This window comes from Clupea harengus, chromosome 9, assembly GCF_900700415.2.
Source record: "Clupea harengus chromosome 9, Ch_v2.0.2, whole genome shotgun sequence".
NCBI lineage: Eukaryota > Metazoa > Chordata > Actinopteri > Clupeiformes > Clupeidae > Clupea > Clupea harengus.
This window is the reverse complement of record NC_045160.1, coordinates 18,750,546-18,766,228: the sequence shown is the minus strand read 5'-3', so window position 1 is coordinate 18,766,228 and position 15,683 is coordinate 18,750,546. Positions and strand designations below refer to the sequence as shown.

Sequence of the window (15,683 nt, the reverse complement as noted above, 5' to 3'; positions counted from 1 at the left end):
ATCAAAAAATTATCATTTATTAATCAATCGTCTAATTTACCATTGCTCAGTATATACAACGTAGGAACATTTATTACTTTTTAAATATGAACATCAGTGCTTAAACTCTGATGTGTCATCTCAGTATCTCTTGTCCTATGTAGTTTTAGACATCATATGTTTTCTAGTGTTCTTCTCTGGCTTCAGTAAAATGATGTAGCACTTGGGGAAAAACAGGCAAATCATGAGGCCGTAGCTGGAGGCCAGAATAGCGAATACTTCTGTGGCAGTGGTGTACTTCCCCGGAGAGGTGACATAGGCCGGCACAAAAGCTGCCCAGACGGCGAAGAATATCACCATGCTGAAGGTGATGAGCTTTGCCTCGTTGAAACTGCCAGGGAGCTTCCTGGCCAGGAAGGCCAGCAAGAGGCTGAGGCTGGCCAGCAGTCCTATGTAGCTTAGCATCAGCGAGAAGGCCAGTGCAGAGCCCTCATCACAGAGCAGGATGATACGCCTGCTCTCCCGGCTCAACAGCCTACGTGGCGTTGGCGGTGCCACCGCCAGCCACACCCCACAGATGACCACCTGCACCGCGACTCCTGCGGATATCATGGCCCTCTGCTGGAAAGGGCCGAACCACTTCATCACCATGCTGCCGGGAAGCGTCGCTCTGAAGGCCATGAGGACCACTACAGTCTTGCTCAGTATGCATGAGATGCAGAGGGAGAAGGTGATGCCAAACGCTGTGTGCCGCAGCATGCAGGTCCAGGGGGTGGGCTCTCCGATAAAGGGCAGGGCACACAGGAAACACAGGCCCAGAGAGACGAGGATGAGGAAGCTGAGCTCAGAGTTGTTGGCCTTGACAATGGGAGTGTTTCTGTTGCAGGCAAAAATCAGGATGACTGTGAGAGTGCAGCAGAAGCCCACGAGGGCCACTACCGCCAGGGTAATGCCCATGGTGTCGCTGTAAGATAGGAACTCCACCTGCTTGGGAACACAGGTGTCTCTCTTCGCGTTGGACCAGAACTCAGGCAGACACTGTTCACATTCTATGGCATCTAAGACAAAATAAGTACCAAAAGTGGAATCAGGAATCAAATCAGATTCATTGAAATTCTTTTCATATAGAAGTGGAAATTTTAGAACTCAACTTTTTTTTAAAAGTGGTGCTAATATAGTGGTGTAAATTTTTTGTCTTTGGTTATACAGTTACATAAGAGAAAACACAATCTGTCATCTGAATGAAACCCCCACAACACTGACTCACTCACCTGTCTGATTGCTAATCTCCCCAGCTGCACACAATATACAGTCAAAACAGCAAACAGGGAAATTAGGCTTGTTGGCTTTCCTGGTGCCTGGGGGACAGCTTTCACTGCAGACTGAGAGAGGGATCTGGGGAGCAGAGTGGGGAGACACTACACCAGTAAAAGGGTCAGTCACACACCATCACTAATTATCTACTGCTGCACTCAATGAAAACTGAATATTAAATACACTGTACACTGTTAAAAAAACATTTGACATTAAACAGAATTCAAAAACAGGGAGTTATATGTGAGAACACTGACACATATCTGAGACTCACGTCTTTAGTGTTCCCCCTCCATAGGATGGCTTCTTCGTCAATCTCCAGTTTGTCGCGTGTGGTCTCATCAAATTTCCCAACTGTGACATACGCCACCTCACCATCTGCGGTCAGCTGCCAGTTGATCAGATCATACATGGCCACTGGGTCACCGTTCTCATCAAATTTCATTTCCTCACCAAAGTCATTTGTGAACTCCACCTGCTTCAGGTACTCCAGGAGCTTACAGAGAAAGGAAGGAAAGAAGGACACTCGTAAAGAATAGATAAACAGATAAACATTTCATTCAGATAACATAACAATATACTATCTACAAAGAGACAATGATGGTCCAACCTGCCACGGCTGTATTGTGGACATGTTAGGACATGCCCCTTCATGGAGAAGCCCTTTGCCTGGCTCACATGTAGCCATAGCTTCCAGGGCATAAGTCATGGTGTACACTGCTTTATATACATTATAAGAGATTCTGAGCTGAGTTACATCGGCATAAATGTTCTTTGTACTGACCAGCTCTTCAGAGCCAGAGCATGGTGGTTTATCTGTTGAGTCTACATCATCTCCATGATGTAGTGAACAACTGAAGAGATTTTCCCAGAACATTTGGATAAATGGGTCCTGGGAGTCAAATGAGGGGTTCAAGCGAAGCAGGAAGGGCTTAAGTCCAGCGATATCAGCCCTGCGAATCGCAAAGCCCATGGAGCCCTTCAGGATGGAGTGAAACTGTGGGCTGGAGAGCACAGCAGCGGTGATCCAGGCCTCACTAGCCAACCACTGGATGCCCGTCAGGTTCTGCCTGAGGGCCTCCCTGAGGAGCGCTCCAGCATCTTGCTCAACGGCAAACAGCAGCACCACCCGAGTCCCCGACTTTTGGATTCGCTCCACGATGCGGGCCATCTGGGTGTTGTCGTGGTTCTTAGGGATAATTTCATGAAGGGCCACACAGGCCCCGAGCTTCTTCACCTCCTCCGCAAAGATCTGCGCGCCCCCTCGCCCATAAGCGTCGTCGCCTGCCACTACTCCAACCCACGTCCAGCCAAAGTGCTTCACCAGCTGAGCCAGGGCATCCACTTGGAAAAAGTCACTAGGCATGGTTCTCAGGAAGGCAGGGAACTCAACTTTGTTACTCAGACAGGCGCAGCTAGAGAAATAGCTTACCTGTGGAGAGAATATAAAACAGGGTGAGATCAAACAAATAAGAAAAAAGGAACATAGAGGACAATAACAAAGATGTGGAGGAGAGAGGACAAGACAGCAAAAAGAAAGGAGAGGAAAGGAGAGAATTTTAGAGAATCTTTTTACAGATACAGTGGCAGTCGTAGACATAGATTACCATCAAGGCTGAAGCTGTGGTTTTGAATTTAAGATGAAAGATTTCATACCTGCGGAACATGAAAAACCCCAAGGAATCTTGCCACTACCAGTGAGAGTGTGGACCCACCATCCCCAATAACCACAGGCACTGTTCCTCTGCACTGTGTGCCCCCACTGTTTTCCCCAGACTGGCCCCCCATCACAGCTAAGGCTGTGCGAAGGGCTTGGACAGGTGTGCTGCAAGAGTCATAGATCTGGTATCCTAGTGTGATGTTTGGCAGAAGATTTGGATTTTTGTTGATCTCCTCTATTGCAAATATCATAGTCTGCATCCATCTAAATGTCCTGAAGTTAAACCTGAAGTGGATAAAGCAGACAGTGCAAAGTTAGTGTTGAGAGCCAAGACATATCTTTTCTAACACATTTTTGACACATCTCATGTTAACCTTAACAAAACACTCCCTTGACATTTTAGAATACAGCTTCATATAAAAGAGCTTCACGCAGATGCATACACTGAACAGAGCCGTTAAAAAAGACAAAGGAGATTTATAGTTGGATTTCACCAACCCAGAGCACTGAGCAGGAGCTGGCGGTGAGGTAAATGACAGCGCGTTCTCCAGCACCGTATCGTGTAGAGAGAAGAGACCCCCCAGGACGACGTCTCCCTTCTTCGCTAGCACCGGGAGCTCTGAGGGGTTTCCAAGGGGGCGACACTCCTGCGCTCGCAGGGGCTGCAGAGACACATGTGACCATAGAAGCCCAGCAATGATCACCAGCCTAGCACACGTGAACACACCGTAATGCATTCTCTCTGATAACCAGCTTAAGATAAAAAATCACCCAGCATCTTGCAAAGCATTGGATTGGCCCTGCTGAAAACTGTTTTAGATGCAACCAAACACACACACACACGCATACACACAAAAATACAACACACACATCCAAATTCAGGTGCTCACTAAAATATACTGCATCCTGTAGACAGCCACCTTTATAGGACTGTTACCGCTCTGTTTGACATCCTTATAGAGACCCGGTCTCGAGGGACACAACCCAATGGAAAGACCTATCAGCAATAATATTATGAATCTTCATCTTGTGGATTCTTGCAGATAATCTGTTCAGACAGTCACTCTCTTCTGCTACTCTGCAAAGTAACAACTCACTTTGCTAGTATGTAAACACCAGCTGTCTGCTGTATATTTACTGGATACACAACGAGTTCAGAGTTTCAAAATTAAAATAACAATGTGATAAGTTCTTCAAAATGGACAGACCTTTCTACCCCAAAACAAACTGAGACAGCCATCTGTGGAAACACATAAGAAGTGAAAGAAAATTGTACTCATGTGTAAGTCTCAGTAGTAATTGAGGGCCCTGTGGTTAGGGCCCAGAATCTTGGGAATGTATTATTGACTCATTAGGGCTCTGCTTAGAGAAATTAGCAACGGTGCTGTTTTGGGTACTTTTGAACCAGTATTCATTATTTTAAGTGCTGGGGGCAATATGAGACAGACAGATGGAGGACAAAGGAAGGAAAGGAGTTTAATTGTTTTGTTGCCTTAGGCAATGCATCCCCACGTTTCCTATCTAATTCTATCAGGAGACTCCCTCTAAAGCCTGGTAAGTGTGCCTGATGATGGCCTCCCCCAGGACTCCACACTCAAGAGGGAGCATTCTCAGCACCGGGAAATAACAGTAATAACAGTAGCAGAGTTGTCTTGGCTCAGGAGACTGCCTTAATTTAATTAGACTAAAAGAAAAGAGCTGAGGTACACAGCCCAATCTAATTGATCTTTAGAACTAAGGTACTGGTAGTGATCCTGCAAGGGGGTATTAGGGGCCCTACGAGAAACACAAACACGTTAGTATTGAGTCCACAAAATATCAAAGAGAGCACATCCCTTTGTGCACAGAAAACAAAATGGATGACTCGTATTTTGCACTAAAATGACTGTGCTTTTCATTTTGTGGACAAAAGGATGAGTGCATTTCTCACTAAGAAACTGAAACAGAAACTCATTCCTTAGACAAAAGTAAGTCTGTCCATGTAGTACAGTTCCAAAATATATACTTTTGTGGCACAAGATGTGTGCAGAATCCACTATACTACGATAATTTTGTTCAACATCTGTTCCACAAGCATTCCATCCACTAAACTGTTATATCACTGAAAGTTAAAGGGCTTTGGTCAAACACATTCTGTCACAGAGAGCATTCTAGCTACCATATCACAGTTTTCCAGACAATTATTACTGTTATGTACGAAGCTGAATGTTGCTTCATTTATGGTGACCACTAGGTGGCACCTGTGTCATGTATAAATTCTCATTCGTAATAAACTAGACTAGCTGAAGTGATAGAACAAGCTACAAGTGTTTCTCTGTGTGTGTGCATGTGAAATGGTTGCATATAGCTAGAACATTAGAGGCCACATAACATAAATTGGCGACGAGTTGCGTAGTCCTGAAGACTTTTCTCATCATCTGCGAATAAAGTGCCGGTGTTTGGTGAAGTTTGGACGACAAAAGAACAACCACTTTGGAAGCTAGCTAGTGAGCTAGCGTGTTAGCTGTTAAGGGCTGAATTTGTGAGAAATCGTTGGTGATTGCGTTCACATCTAGCCTGGGGGCTAGCCGTACTTAGCCCCGCCCACAATATTTTTGAGGTCGGGAAGTTCGGTCTGGCATTGCTCCGTTGGGGAAAAACTATCTCTGATAAAAAATTGGTTCCGACCAATCAAATTGTCAGGGCGGGCTTTATAGGATGATGGACAGATGATCAACAGTAATGTAATCAACCACGTCACTCTGATTGGTTGTAGGAGCGAAGAGGCATTTTTTTTTACCCTGGTTCGGTTGAAACACGCCCCATAATCACAGCCCAATGGAGCAGTATCAGACTCATATTTTGACTAGAATTATTAGTTTGACAACGTCAGGCTAGTTCACATCAACTTTACAGACATCCTCGGATTTAAATTATTATAATAATAATAAATACGAGAATATTTGTATCATTAACAATTACGTTTCACATTTATAGTCATGATTCTATGAGGCATCGTAATGTACTAAAATAAATAAAAGCACTACACGAACACTGCAAATGTAAGTGAATAAATAAATAAGCACTAAACCCAATCGCGTGGATATAGCCTTAGGGTTGGGTACCGAAAACCGGTGCCAATATGGTTCCTATACGACCAGTGCCTACCGGACCGAAAAGTAACAAATATTTCAGTGCTTCCTTTCGGTGCCTGAGCCGATTGAAATACTGCCACTGGTGGCCTAAAATGGACGTTACAGCCAACATAAGCATCGCCTCACTTGCGCTAGTTAATGTTACACTACTCTGATGACCACGCCCCTGGCAGCAGGTAACGACAGCCTACCGTTTGTATAGCTACAGTAGCTAGCTATCCATCAACCTTTTAACAGAGAAAATGCCGAAAGGTAAACGATCAAAGTGTGGCTGTATTTCGCACAAAAAGATTCAAACAAAGCGACGTGCAGCAAATGCAACAAAACATTTGCGTGTAAAGGGGGGAAAACCGTTTTGAAACTTTTCACGTCAGATTTAAAAACCGGTTTTGAACAATGGTCTGATGCAAATAGATTAAACAGTGATAGATTCAAGTGTGGCTTGTTAATGTCATTCCTTTCCTAACTAGCTTCTTAACAACATTCTAACGCGTACGTGTGCATGCTCTGTAAGAACCCATTTTCAGGCGTTCATGAATTAGGCAGAGATCTTTTCTTACGTTGGTCTTCCGAAGTCCGTAAGAAACATTTCAGAAGACACTTCAGAAAATGTTCGAGAAGAGGCCCAATGAAACAAATTGAAGCCACATTGACTGTTAGACCTAACAGTGTACCCAAATTCTGCCTGCCACGTAATGTGTCCACTGCTCTTCGACCTCGAGTGTAGGCCGAGCTGAAGCGCCTCAATGGGCTTGGGGTAATCTCACCAGTGAAGCAAAAAATATTTTAAAAAATTATATTACGCTTATGTTTACTAGTTTATGTTTTAACTATGTTTTTACTATGTACGGGCTCTATGGCACTCTGAGATTCAACTGAATGAAGAGTGCGCTACAAATTCAATGCATTATTATTATTATTATTGTGACTGGGCCACACCCGTGGTGCCTGTCAACAAAAAGGATGGCACAGTGAGACTTTGTGGCGATTTCAAGGTCACCCTCAACCAAGCTCTCTGCGTAGATAGGTACCCAATTCCACGCATTGAGGACATTTTTGCCTCTAGCAGGGGGGTATTCGTCGTAGCTCGCTAAGCGGTTTAGCGAGCTAATTTTAAGGCTAAGATAAAAAACGCCCCTCTTTTTGGTTCGTGGAAGCAACTTTTGATAAATCACCATAGTTATGTAGCGCCCCCTAGTGTACAGCTGACTACGCCACCCCTTGATCTCAATTTGTCTGTGCTAAGGCCAGAGCAAGGGGAACTCTGTCTCAATAATCCGTACAGACACAGGTTCTTAGAAAAGTATAAAAATAGTCTTTATTAATACATGGTATTAAAGTGTTGGTTTGGTTGGTCAACAGTAAAATAAATAACAAGTGAATACAGGGGGGAATCGCCAAGCTAACGGCACAGGAGCCAGAGAAGACAATGAGAACCACAAATAGAAGGGTTAGGGTCCCAATCACACGTGATCACTGTCTATAGACACACTGCAACTAAATGTCACTCTGATAAACTTGATTTAAGGACTTTAGGCTTCACAGCAACTTCCTGTCACATGTCTAAGCTACACATTAAGTGCAAGAGGGGGAACTAGGGAGATTGCCTTCTCAAAAGGGCCCTGTATGCTACCCTGGCTCCACCACCACCGAGGCTGGCTACACGAGAGGGAGGGGGGGACAAAACAAAGGAATAAAGAAACCACTCTAGCCTGTGATGTACAATAACTGCACTCTCACTTACAATACTTGTTACAATCAACAGGCTAGAGGAAAAACAAACCAAAATCTAGTTAAGCAATAATCACCACCACAATCATACGTATAGAGAACAGCAACAGCAACACACTCCAAATGCTGGTTGCAGTTAAACAGTCTGCCGCTCACGTTACCGGATGCAAGGAACGCTACGTTTATAGCAGGTACCCCACGGCAGCCACAATACCCAGCGGGTGCTTGTCCACGGAAATGATCACGCAAAACACTGGTACACCGCGGTTCAATCAGCGTCTGCTTCCCCATACACACTTCGTAGTTCGAGACAGCACCCACATCACTGCTTCCTCACACCAGTGCCAGCAGCAGAGTGATAACATACCGGCCTAAGGACCCCAGGTGTCTATATATATACACGCCTACCTCTACGGCATTTAGGTGGCCTACCAGATGCCCACTCCACCCCCCAATTAGAGACGTGATTGGCACTGGGAAGAGAGCGCACAAAGGAGAGAGACTAATGGAACCTAGTCCTAACCTGGTGCCCAGGCTACAGTCACATATCGATTAGCACTAACCTGCTCCAGGGCAGGCTAACTTAAGTGTAGCTGGATAAGCTTGCCACACCCCTGGAAAAAGGAGGGATCCCATTGACCAAGGACTGATATTAGATAGTTAATAAGATTAGCGGAGGGAGAGAGTTCTTTGCAATCGCCAAGATCAATTATTCTTGTATGAGCGCTACCGATTCAGCCGACAAGGAATCATTAATTTACAAGACCTTCTCGAGTCATTTATTGCAAACACCACAGTCGAACATTGACTGTCTTGTGAGTGGCTTTTTTGTGAGTGGTACATTTTTGTAGTGTCGGTGATGCGGAGAACAAAGCACTCATAATTATATGAGCGTTATTAGTACACCATAGCATATCGTTATTGTAGAAAATGATTAAGGTGGACTCATGATAAGAATAGAGAGAAATACAGACAATTTATTTTCACTGCTTCAATTTATTGCATTTGTTATTAATACATTTAGTCATTTAACAGACGCTTTTAATCAAATTGACTTACAAGAAAATGTAAAACTATATCGAGGAAGGAGGTGAGGGGATTCGGACTAGCAACCTTGTAGTTTCGAACCGGTAGAGGGATCCTCTGTACCAGTTGACACTTGCCGCCAGTTATTCATACATAGATATCACCCTATAAACATCCCAACACACCTTGCTCTCACAGCGGTGGCGGTGTTGAATTTTGCCATGATTATGGTCTTGTATTCTTCATAAGCGTTCATGTTCATCTCCTGCTCACCAGCGGAGAAAAAAAGAGCAATTTTCTTTGAGTTTAGAACCATTATACCGTTAGAAAATCATTGTTTTGGTGATCGACCTTTCGTGCCTTTTGAAGTAGGACGTGCACGCGCAAATGCCCCGGTAAGTTTAGCCTGTTTGAAATTAACCACATGATTTGGATGCGGATCAGCCGTTAACGAACCGATATTTGCTGTTCTCAGTCAGCTCGCTAATCTTAACGGGCTAAAAGGCCAATTGATTAACTTAGCTTCAACCCTACGACGAACGGGCCCCAGGAGGGCAACGTTTCAGTAAGTTCGACTTCAAATCAAATGCCTGAAAAATACTAGAATGCGTTGATCCAACGGATGTCGGAGGAGGAGTCTGGCGCGTGGGGACGGCCCAGTGTTCCGAAAGCCCGATATTCCAAAATCTCAATATTCCGAAAAATAGTCCTCCTGGCGAAATTTAGAAATATTTTAAGTGGCACAAAACATGCAGCATTTAATTTGTGCAGCGGAGCGGAGACGCTCGCCGGGCTATCACGCATATAACTTTTCCTAGGCAATATTTGTTAACAGCCTACTCTGGTTTTTAATATAGGGTACCACTCATGCGAAGGAAATCACCGGCAGATTGTCGCAGGACATTACGCAAATCTTTTCAAGCACTGGCAAAGCATGCATGCGTTGACAATCATAAAAGTATTTTTGTAGGCTATCATCGCGATGCAAATGCCATGTGTGTATAATAATATTCTGAATTAAAGTTCATGCTTGTGAAATAAATGCATTTATGATTGTGTGATTCATTGGGATGTGCATGTGGGCTATAGTGGTTCACGTTGCTGTGCTCACAATTTCGGAAAAGCGGGCTGTCGGAATAATGGGCTTTCGGAACATTGCCATGGAACCCTGGCGCGTGGGGTTCTGTTGATACCAGAGACGTTATAGTGAGATTGACAGGTCAACAAACCAATCACGCCACTAGCAAGCTGTTTACCTTTTATGCTAACATTAAATACGGGGCTCAGACACCTCGCAAATCCTATCAGACGTATTTTTCAGTTACAATAAAGGGGTACAGTGTCTATTTCTCGATAACTTAAAAAAAATCTAAGCAAAAAAAAAGTAAAACAAACAACTTTTAGGTACAAATACGACCATCTATGGAGTTTGGTCCACCATCTTTTGTTTTGAGCTTGCCGCTTTTTAGACGTGAGCATATACGGGATCTGATTGGCTAGTGCCTGTGCTGTCAGTTATGCATGAAAGGCAATTTGATTGGCTGACACATGCATTGCCTCACGAAAAGTTGAACATTTTTCAACTCTTGCTGCAAGCAATGCATGAAACGCAACGCAACAGAACCCAACGGAGCCACAATTCAGTTCGGCAAAGGATGACGTCACCCCATTCAAAGTGAATGGGAATCTGTCAACCCTGACGGATCAACGCATTCCAATGCAAAGGTGTGAATGCTCTGTAAGACCATTCAAGACCTCAGTTATGTTCTGAAGAATTCAGTGCATTCCTGAAGTCCAATGGAGTCAAACACATCTGCTCAGTGCCGTACCATCCTGCTACAAATGGCTTGGCCGAGTGTTTTGTGCGCACATAAAAACAGGCCTTAAAATCTTCCAAAAGCACAGCACTGGTGCAACAACGCCTTGATACGTTTCTACTGGCATACCACAACATCCCCCACACAACAACGAATGAAACGCCAGCCATGTTGTTCCTCAGACACAGGCTGCGTTCTCAAATGGATTTCCTGAAACCCAGTGTTGCTGGAACAGTGCACAGAACACAGGATGCCCATGGGGAGCCAGTCCTTCTGCGTGACTACAGGAAGGGGGAGGAGAAGTGGACACAAGGTATTGTTATGGAAAAGACAGGTCCAGTGTTGTACAGGGTAAATGTGGGAGTATGGAAACGCCATGTGGATCAGATGCTGACACGCCCCGATCCAGAGCTGCACCAGACTGCAGTGTACCTTCCTGTAAGCCCCCCGGTGTTACTACCCCAGAGTGATAGCCGCACCACACTTCACTCTAATACACCTCACCAACAAAAGCCTGACTATCAAGTTCCTGAGCCCACCAAATCTCCAAAAGACTGGGCATACAGGTAAGGAGACAGTAAGACGCTATCCAGTGATGATCACTAAACCACCAGAACGTTACAGTGCTGAGTGAACACACTGCATAGTTAATATATATATTATAGAGGGAACATAACAATTACGTTGCAACGTATGTCACTGTTTCAGAGATGGAGAGGTTTGATAAGGTTATGAAAAAGGCAATGTTGGGAAAGGGATTTTGGTGCTGCTAATGAGTCAAGCCTGGAAATGACTGATGATTTGGTGGTTTAAAACACCACTCCAGCTGTGAAGGTATAAGTAGAATCATAAGGATATTATTGGGCAGATACAAAAAGGAAGGTTTGGTTCTGGTGACGTTTGTCAGAAGAGGCAGATGGTGACCAGCTTCATTCACAAGCAGGAAGAGGAAGTGAGACAAGCAACAGTATTTTCTAAAGTTAAGCGATTGTAGTGAGATGAATTCACCTATGCTCACGTCACTGCACTCGTTCAGCACACCTGAGTAATTAGTGGCCATTGCTTGGGTGTGGCTATAAAAGCCTGGAAGTGTGCAATATCTGGAGATTGTGAATCGCTACCTCCTGTGCAGAGTGGCTTCCTGTTTATCCCGCGGTAGGTTGTCTTCGCCTCTAAGCCAGTTGCGTGGAATTTATATCACACTGTGGACTAACTTCGTCCTTTATTGTAGCCTGGTGTTGTGATCATCTCCTCCTTCGCTGACCTCGAGAACGGTTGTTCACTCTAGTTCCAGGTATGCGCTGTTCGTGAATGGGTTAGCAGACCTGGTCATTGAATTTTTATAATCATACTTATATCCGTGTCATGATTGTTTAGTGAGGACGCACGTTCCCGCGGCAGCCAGTGTCTCCGAGTAACGTGGGTATTTTATTTAAATCTCCCTATTGGCATCATTTTACCTCCGTTAGGTTTTTAATTATGATTTGTGTTCTGCAGACACAACCCGGCCTGGTGGAGGGCTGGAGTCACCAACGAGTCACCATCATATTTTCTTTATCCCCTTTTGTTTGTATGAGCAGGCATTGTGCTATCCTGGAGGGGGGCTAGTCACCTGGTGGTGGAGTCCCGTCAGTGCATATTCACGTGTGATCATTGGTTGCTGTGTGGTTGCTGTGTCACTCTGGTCACTTTTCGTGTGCTGTGCCGTGTTTGCCTTCACAAGGGTGGTGTGAGTCCTTAAGCACACTTCCCAGTTAGCCTGCCGCCCCTCTAAGGTAAGTCTCTGCCTGCTATAGTTTGTTTCCCTTTAATTCCCTTCCCTAGCGTGTTTGTCAGCCCTGAACCTCAGGGTGCTGATTGTTTAAGCCCTTTTATTGATTATTAAATAAATGCCTTTTCTACTTTGACTAATCTCTCAGTCTGTCTAGGTCCATCCCTTCCTCTATAAGCATACACCTCATAATTACATATCTTTATAATAAATAACATCTTGTGGAATTCACGACTCTTGTGTGGTGTGTGTTTCGAACCTGTTCTCAAGGGCTGATGTGCCTATTAGGACATTTAGTTTAAATATTCTCTGGGTGCAATTCCCAGGGTGGCGTAGTTGGCTACTTAAACAGGGCTGTGGAGTTCCCCCTTATAGCTCCTGTTACACAAGGAAAGTAGACGAGTTGGCTAAGATTGGTTGGATGTACTACATTAAATGTATTGTTGGGCCCACTATGACGTCCTCACAAAACATCTAGGTTACGAATGTAACCATGGTTCCCTTAGCAGGGACCAGATCTAACACATGGGACGTGACAGTCACAAAGCCAATCGAAGCACTATTCACTCACGGCGAATGGCTGAGAAGACGTCAATCATTCTCCTGAGCCTGCCCCCTCAGGAGCACTTAAATAGCTATGACTGACGGCATCTCTTCCTCTTGAAATACTGAGCACAAATCAGTCCCCCCAGGATTTTGCAGGCCTTTTTCGTGATAGTTGCGGAACTAAAATTCCTGATTTCGAAGGAGCTTTTCAAAAAAGTTGCGGTGTTTTTTAGGTGTTTGTTGCGATGAAATTGCGGGAGCAAGTGAAAGTTGCTCTAAAAAGTTACGAATTTCCCTCTTTGTAATTATAATTTAGTTATTTGTTGAAAAATAATTTATAAACAAACATTCTTTAAAGAACAAAACCATTGAGAAATGGTCCTAAATAACCTTACCAACATGCCAAACAAAAGATTACCAGGACTACAAAAATGTAGCATAATAGGCTGTTCTTATAATTAAAAAGAGGGAATTTCTCAACTTTTTATCGCAACTTTCACTTGCTCCCATTATTTCATCGCAACAAACACCTAAAAAACACAGCAACTTTCATCGCAACTTTTTGGAAAGGCTCCCGCGAAATCAGGAATTTTAGGCCACAACTATCTCAAAAAAGGCCCGCGAAATCCTGGGGGGACTGGTAAATGCCACGCAGTGTTAGATCTGGTCCCTGCTATGGGAACCATGGTTACAGTCGTAACCTAGATGTAGTCCGACAGATGTCTTCCACTGAGACCCCCTTCAATAGGGCCCAGGAAGAAGAGACCCCCCGAGTGGAGTGAGCATGCAGTCCCTCACAGTGGTTTGCCCCTAGCCTGTGAGCCAAAGCACACAAAAAGTTGATCAGACTGTCTAAAGGCCCTTGTGCGCTTCACAAGCTCAATCACCTGATTACTGAATGGAGCTGCAACTACCTTGGGCGTGTAAGCAGCATTAGGGCACATAACTACTTTATCCCCAGCCACCGAGAACTGAAGGCGCGATGGACTGACGGATAGGGCTTGCATGTCACCAATGCGTTTTGCTGACACCAGTGCCAGCAGTAGCGCTGTTGTTAATGAGACAAATGTAATGTCCACTGAGGGGTTCAAAAGGAGGCCCTGTGAGCGCGCCTAAAACCACCAGCAGATCCCATGAGGGCATTAGAAACGTCCGATGCACCCTAAGACGCCTCACACCAGCCATAAAGCGCAAAGCTAATGGATGGCTCCCTGGGGTTTTTGAAGTAGCTTTGCCCTCATCAAACGGCTGTTGCAAAAATTCTAAAATGACACCAAGAGCGCAGCTGGTGGGGTCATGCCCCCATGAGGAACACCACCGTTCAAATAAGTGCCACTTCAGTGTATAAAGAGAGCTGGTAGAGATGGTCCTAGCACTCTCGATCGTGGCCACCACCGAGTCTGACAACCCTGAGGCTAGTATCCTGTCCCATTCAGGTGCCAGGCTCTGAGCTGCCACAACTCTGGTTGGGGATGCCAGATTGTTCCATTCTGGAGAGGTAGCTCCCAGGACGGCTGCACTGACATCCTGTTCAAATCTGCGACCCATGGCTGGCTGGGCCAATGGGGTGCAACTAACTGCAGTTCTCTTCTCTCATCCATTATCCTGCTCAGCACATGAGGGATGAGAGGCACTGGTGGAAAAGCATGAAGGCGCATGTCTGGCCATGGGTGAGCCAATGCGTCCACGCCCAGAGGGGGTTCGTCGCCCCCCCAGAGAAAATCAAAGCAGGCAGTGGGTGTTCTGTCTGGTGGCAAAAAGGTCCACTTGAGCCCTGTAAAAGCCGCCGCCCTGAGGAACTGAGGGGTTCTTCATATTGCTAGGGATTTCCTGCATTTGGAATTCACCACTACTCTGTGGTATCTGTTCCTGGCGGGACTGAGCTTTAAAGACAGATACCACATTTGAAAAGGCTGCATGCGCAACGGCCCTAATGGTAGGGCGATTGCAGCTGAAGCCATCTTGCCCAACAGCCTCTGGCAGAGAAGAGATGTCACCCTCTGTCCTAATCTGAATTGAGCCACGCATAATCTGATGGCTTTTACCCTTTTCTGAGACAGACTGACAAGCAGTTTGGCTGGGCCTCAGAACACTTTTTCCTGTGTTGACCACAAAGCCCAAGCGATGCAGGTGTGCTACCACTAGGAGGGACTCCTGCTTTGCTGCTTCATGTGAGCGGCTGCACAGCAGCCAGTCGTCCAGGTAGTTGAACAGACGAATCCCCTGCTGTCATAGCGGGCGATGGCTGCCTCCACACACTTTGTGAAGACCCTTGGGGCTAGGGCCAGGCCAAAAGGGAGTGAGCAGAACTGGTACCCTCCCCTCGAATGCAAACCGCAGACATTTCTGAATTTTCTGAGCATTCTGAACTTCCTTTTCATGAGCGCCTTGTTCAGTATGCGTAGATCTAAGATTGGCTGAAAGTTCCCGTCTTTTTTTGGGACAAGGAAATATCGGCTGTAGAAGCCTACGTTTACCTCCCCATGTGGGACTACTTGAATTGCACCCTTTTGCAGCAAGGAGTCTATTTCCCATTTGTAGGAAGGGGATCTGCTCTTGCGGAACTACAGACTGGACCACCCCTCTGAACCTGGGAGGGGGTGAGCAAACTGTAATGTATAACCCACTGTTATTGTTCTGAGCACCCATGGTGATGCTGTGCACGCGCACCAGCTCTCCACACAGCCTTTCAGGCTGGGCTTTGA

At 45.3% G+C, this 15,683-nt stretch overlaps 1 protein-coding gene and 1 long non-coding RNA gene across 2 annotated transcripts; one reads left to right on the top strand and one right to left on the bottom strand.

Moving 5' to 3' along the window:
* Positions 1 to 135: 135 nt before the first annotated feature.
* Positions 136 to 3,905, bottom strand: LOC105904802 (extracellular calcium-sensing receptor-like). Its single transcript, XM_012832737.2, has 7 exons — positions 3,891 to 3,905; positions 3,452 to 3,615; positions 2,950 to 3,238; positions 1,904 to 2,725; positions 1,568 to 1,789; positions 1,251 to 1,374; positions 136 to 1,037 (listed from the first exon to the last, which is right to left on the bottom strand). The coding sequence occupies exons 1-7, from the start codon at positions 3,903 to 3,905 to the stop codon at positions 136 to 138; spliced, it is 2,538 nt and encodes an 845-aa protein (XP_012688191.2).
* Positions 3,906 to 11,707: 7,802 nt separating this feature from the next.
* On the top strand, positions 11,708 to 12,162 carry LOC116221728. Its single transcript, XR_004164250.2, has 3 exons — positions 11,708 to 11,816; positions 11,893 to 11,955; positions 12,039 to 12,162. It is a non-coding gene; the product is annotated as an uncharacterized LOC116221728 (long non-coding RNA).
* Positions 12,163 to 15,683: the final 3,521 nt, after the last annotated feature.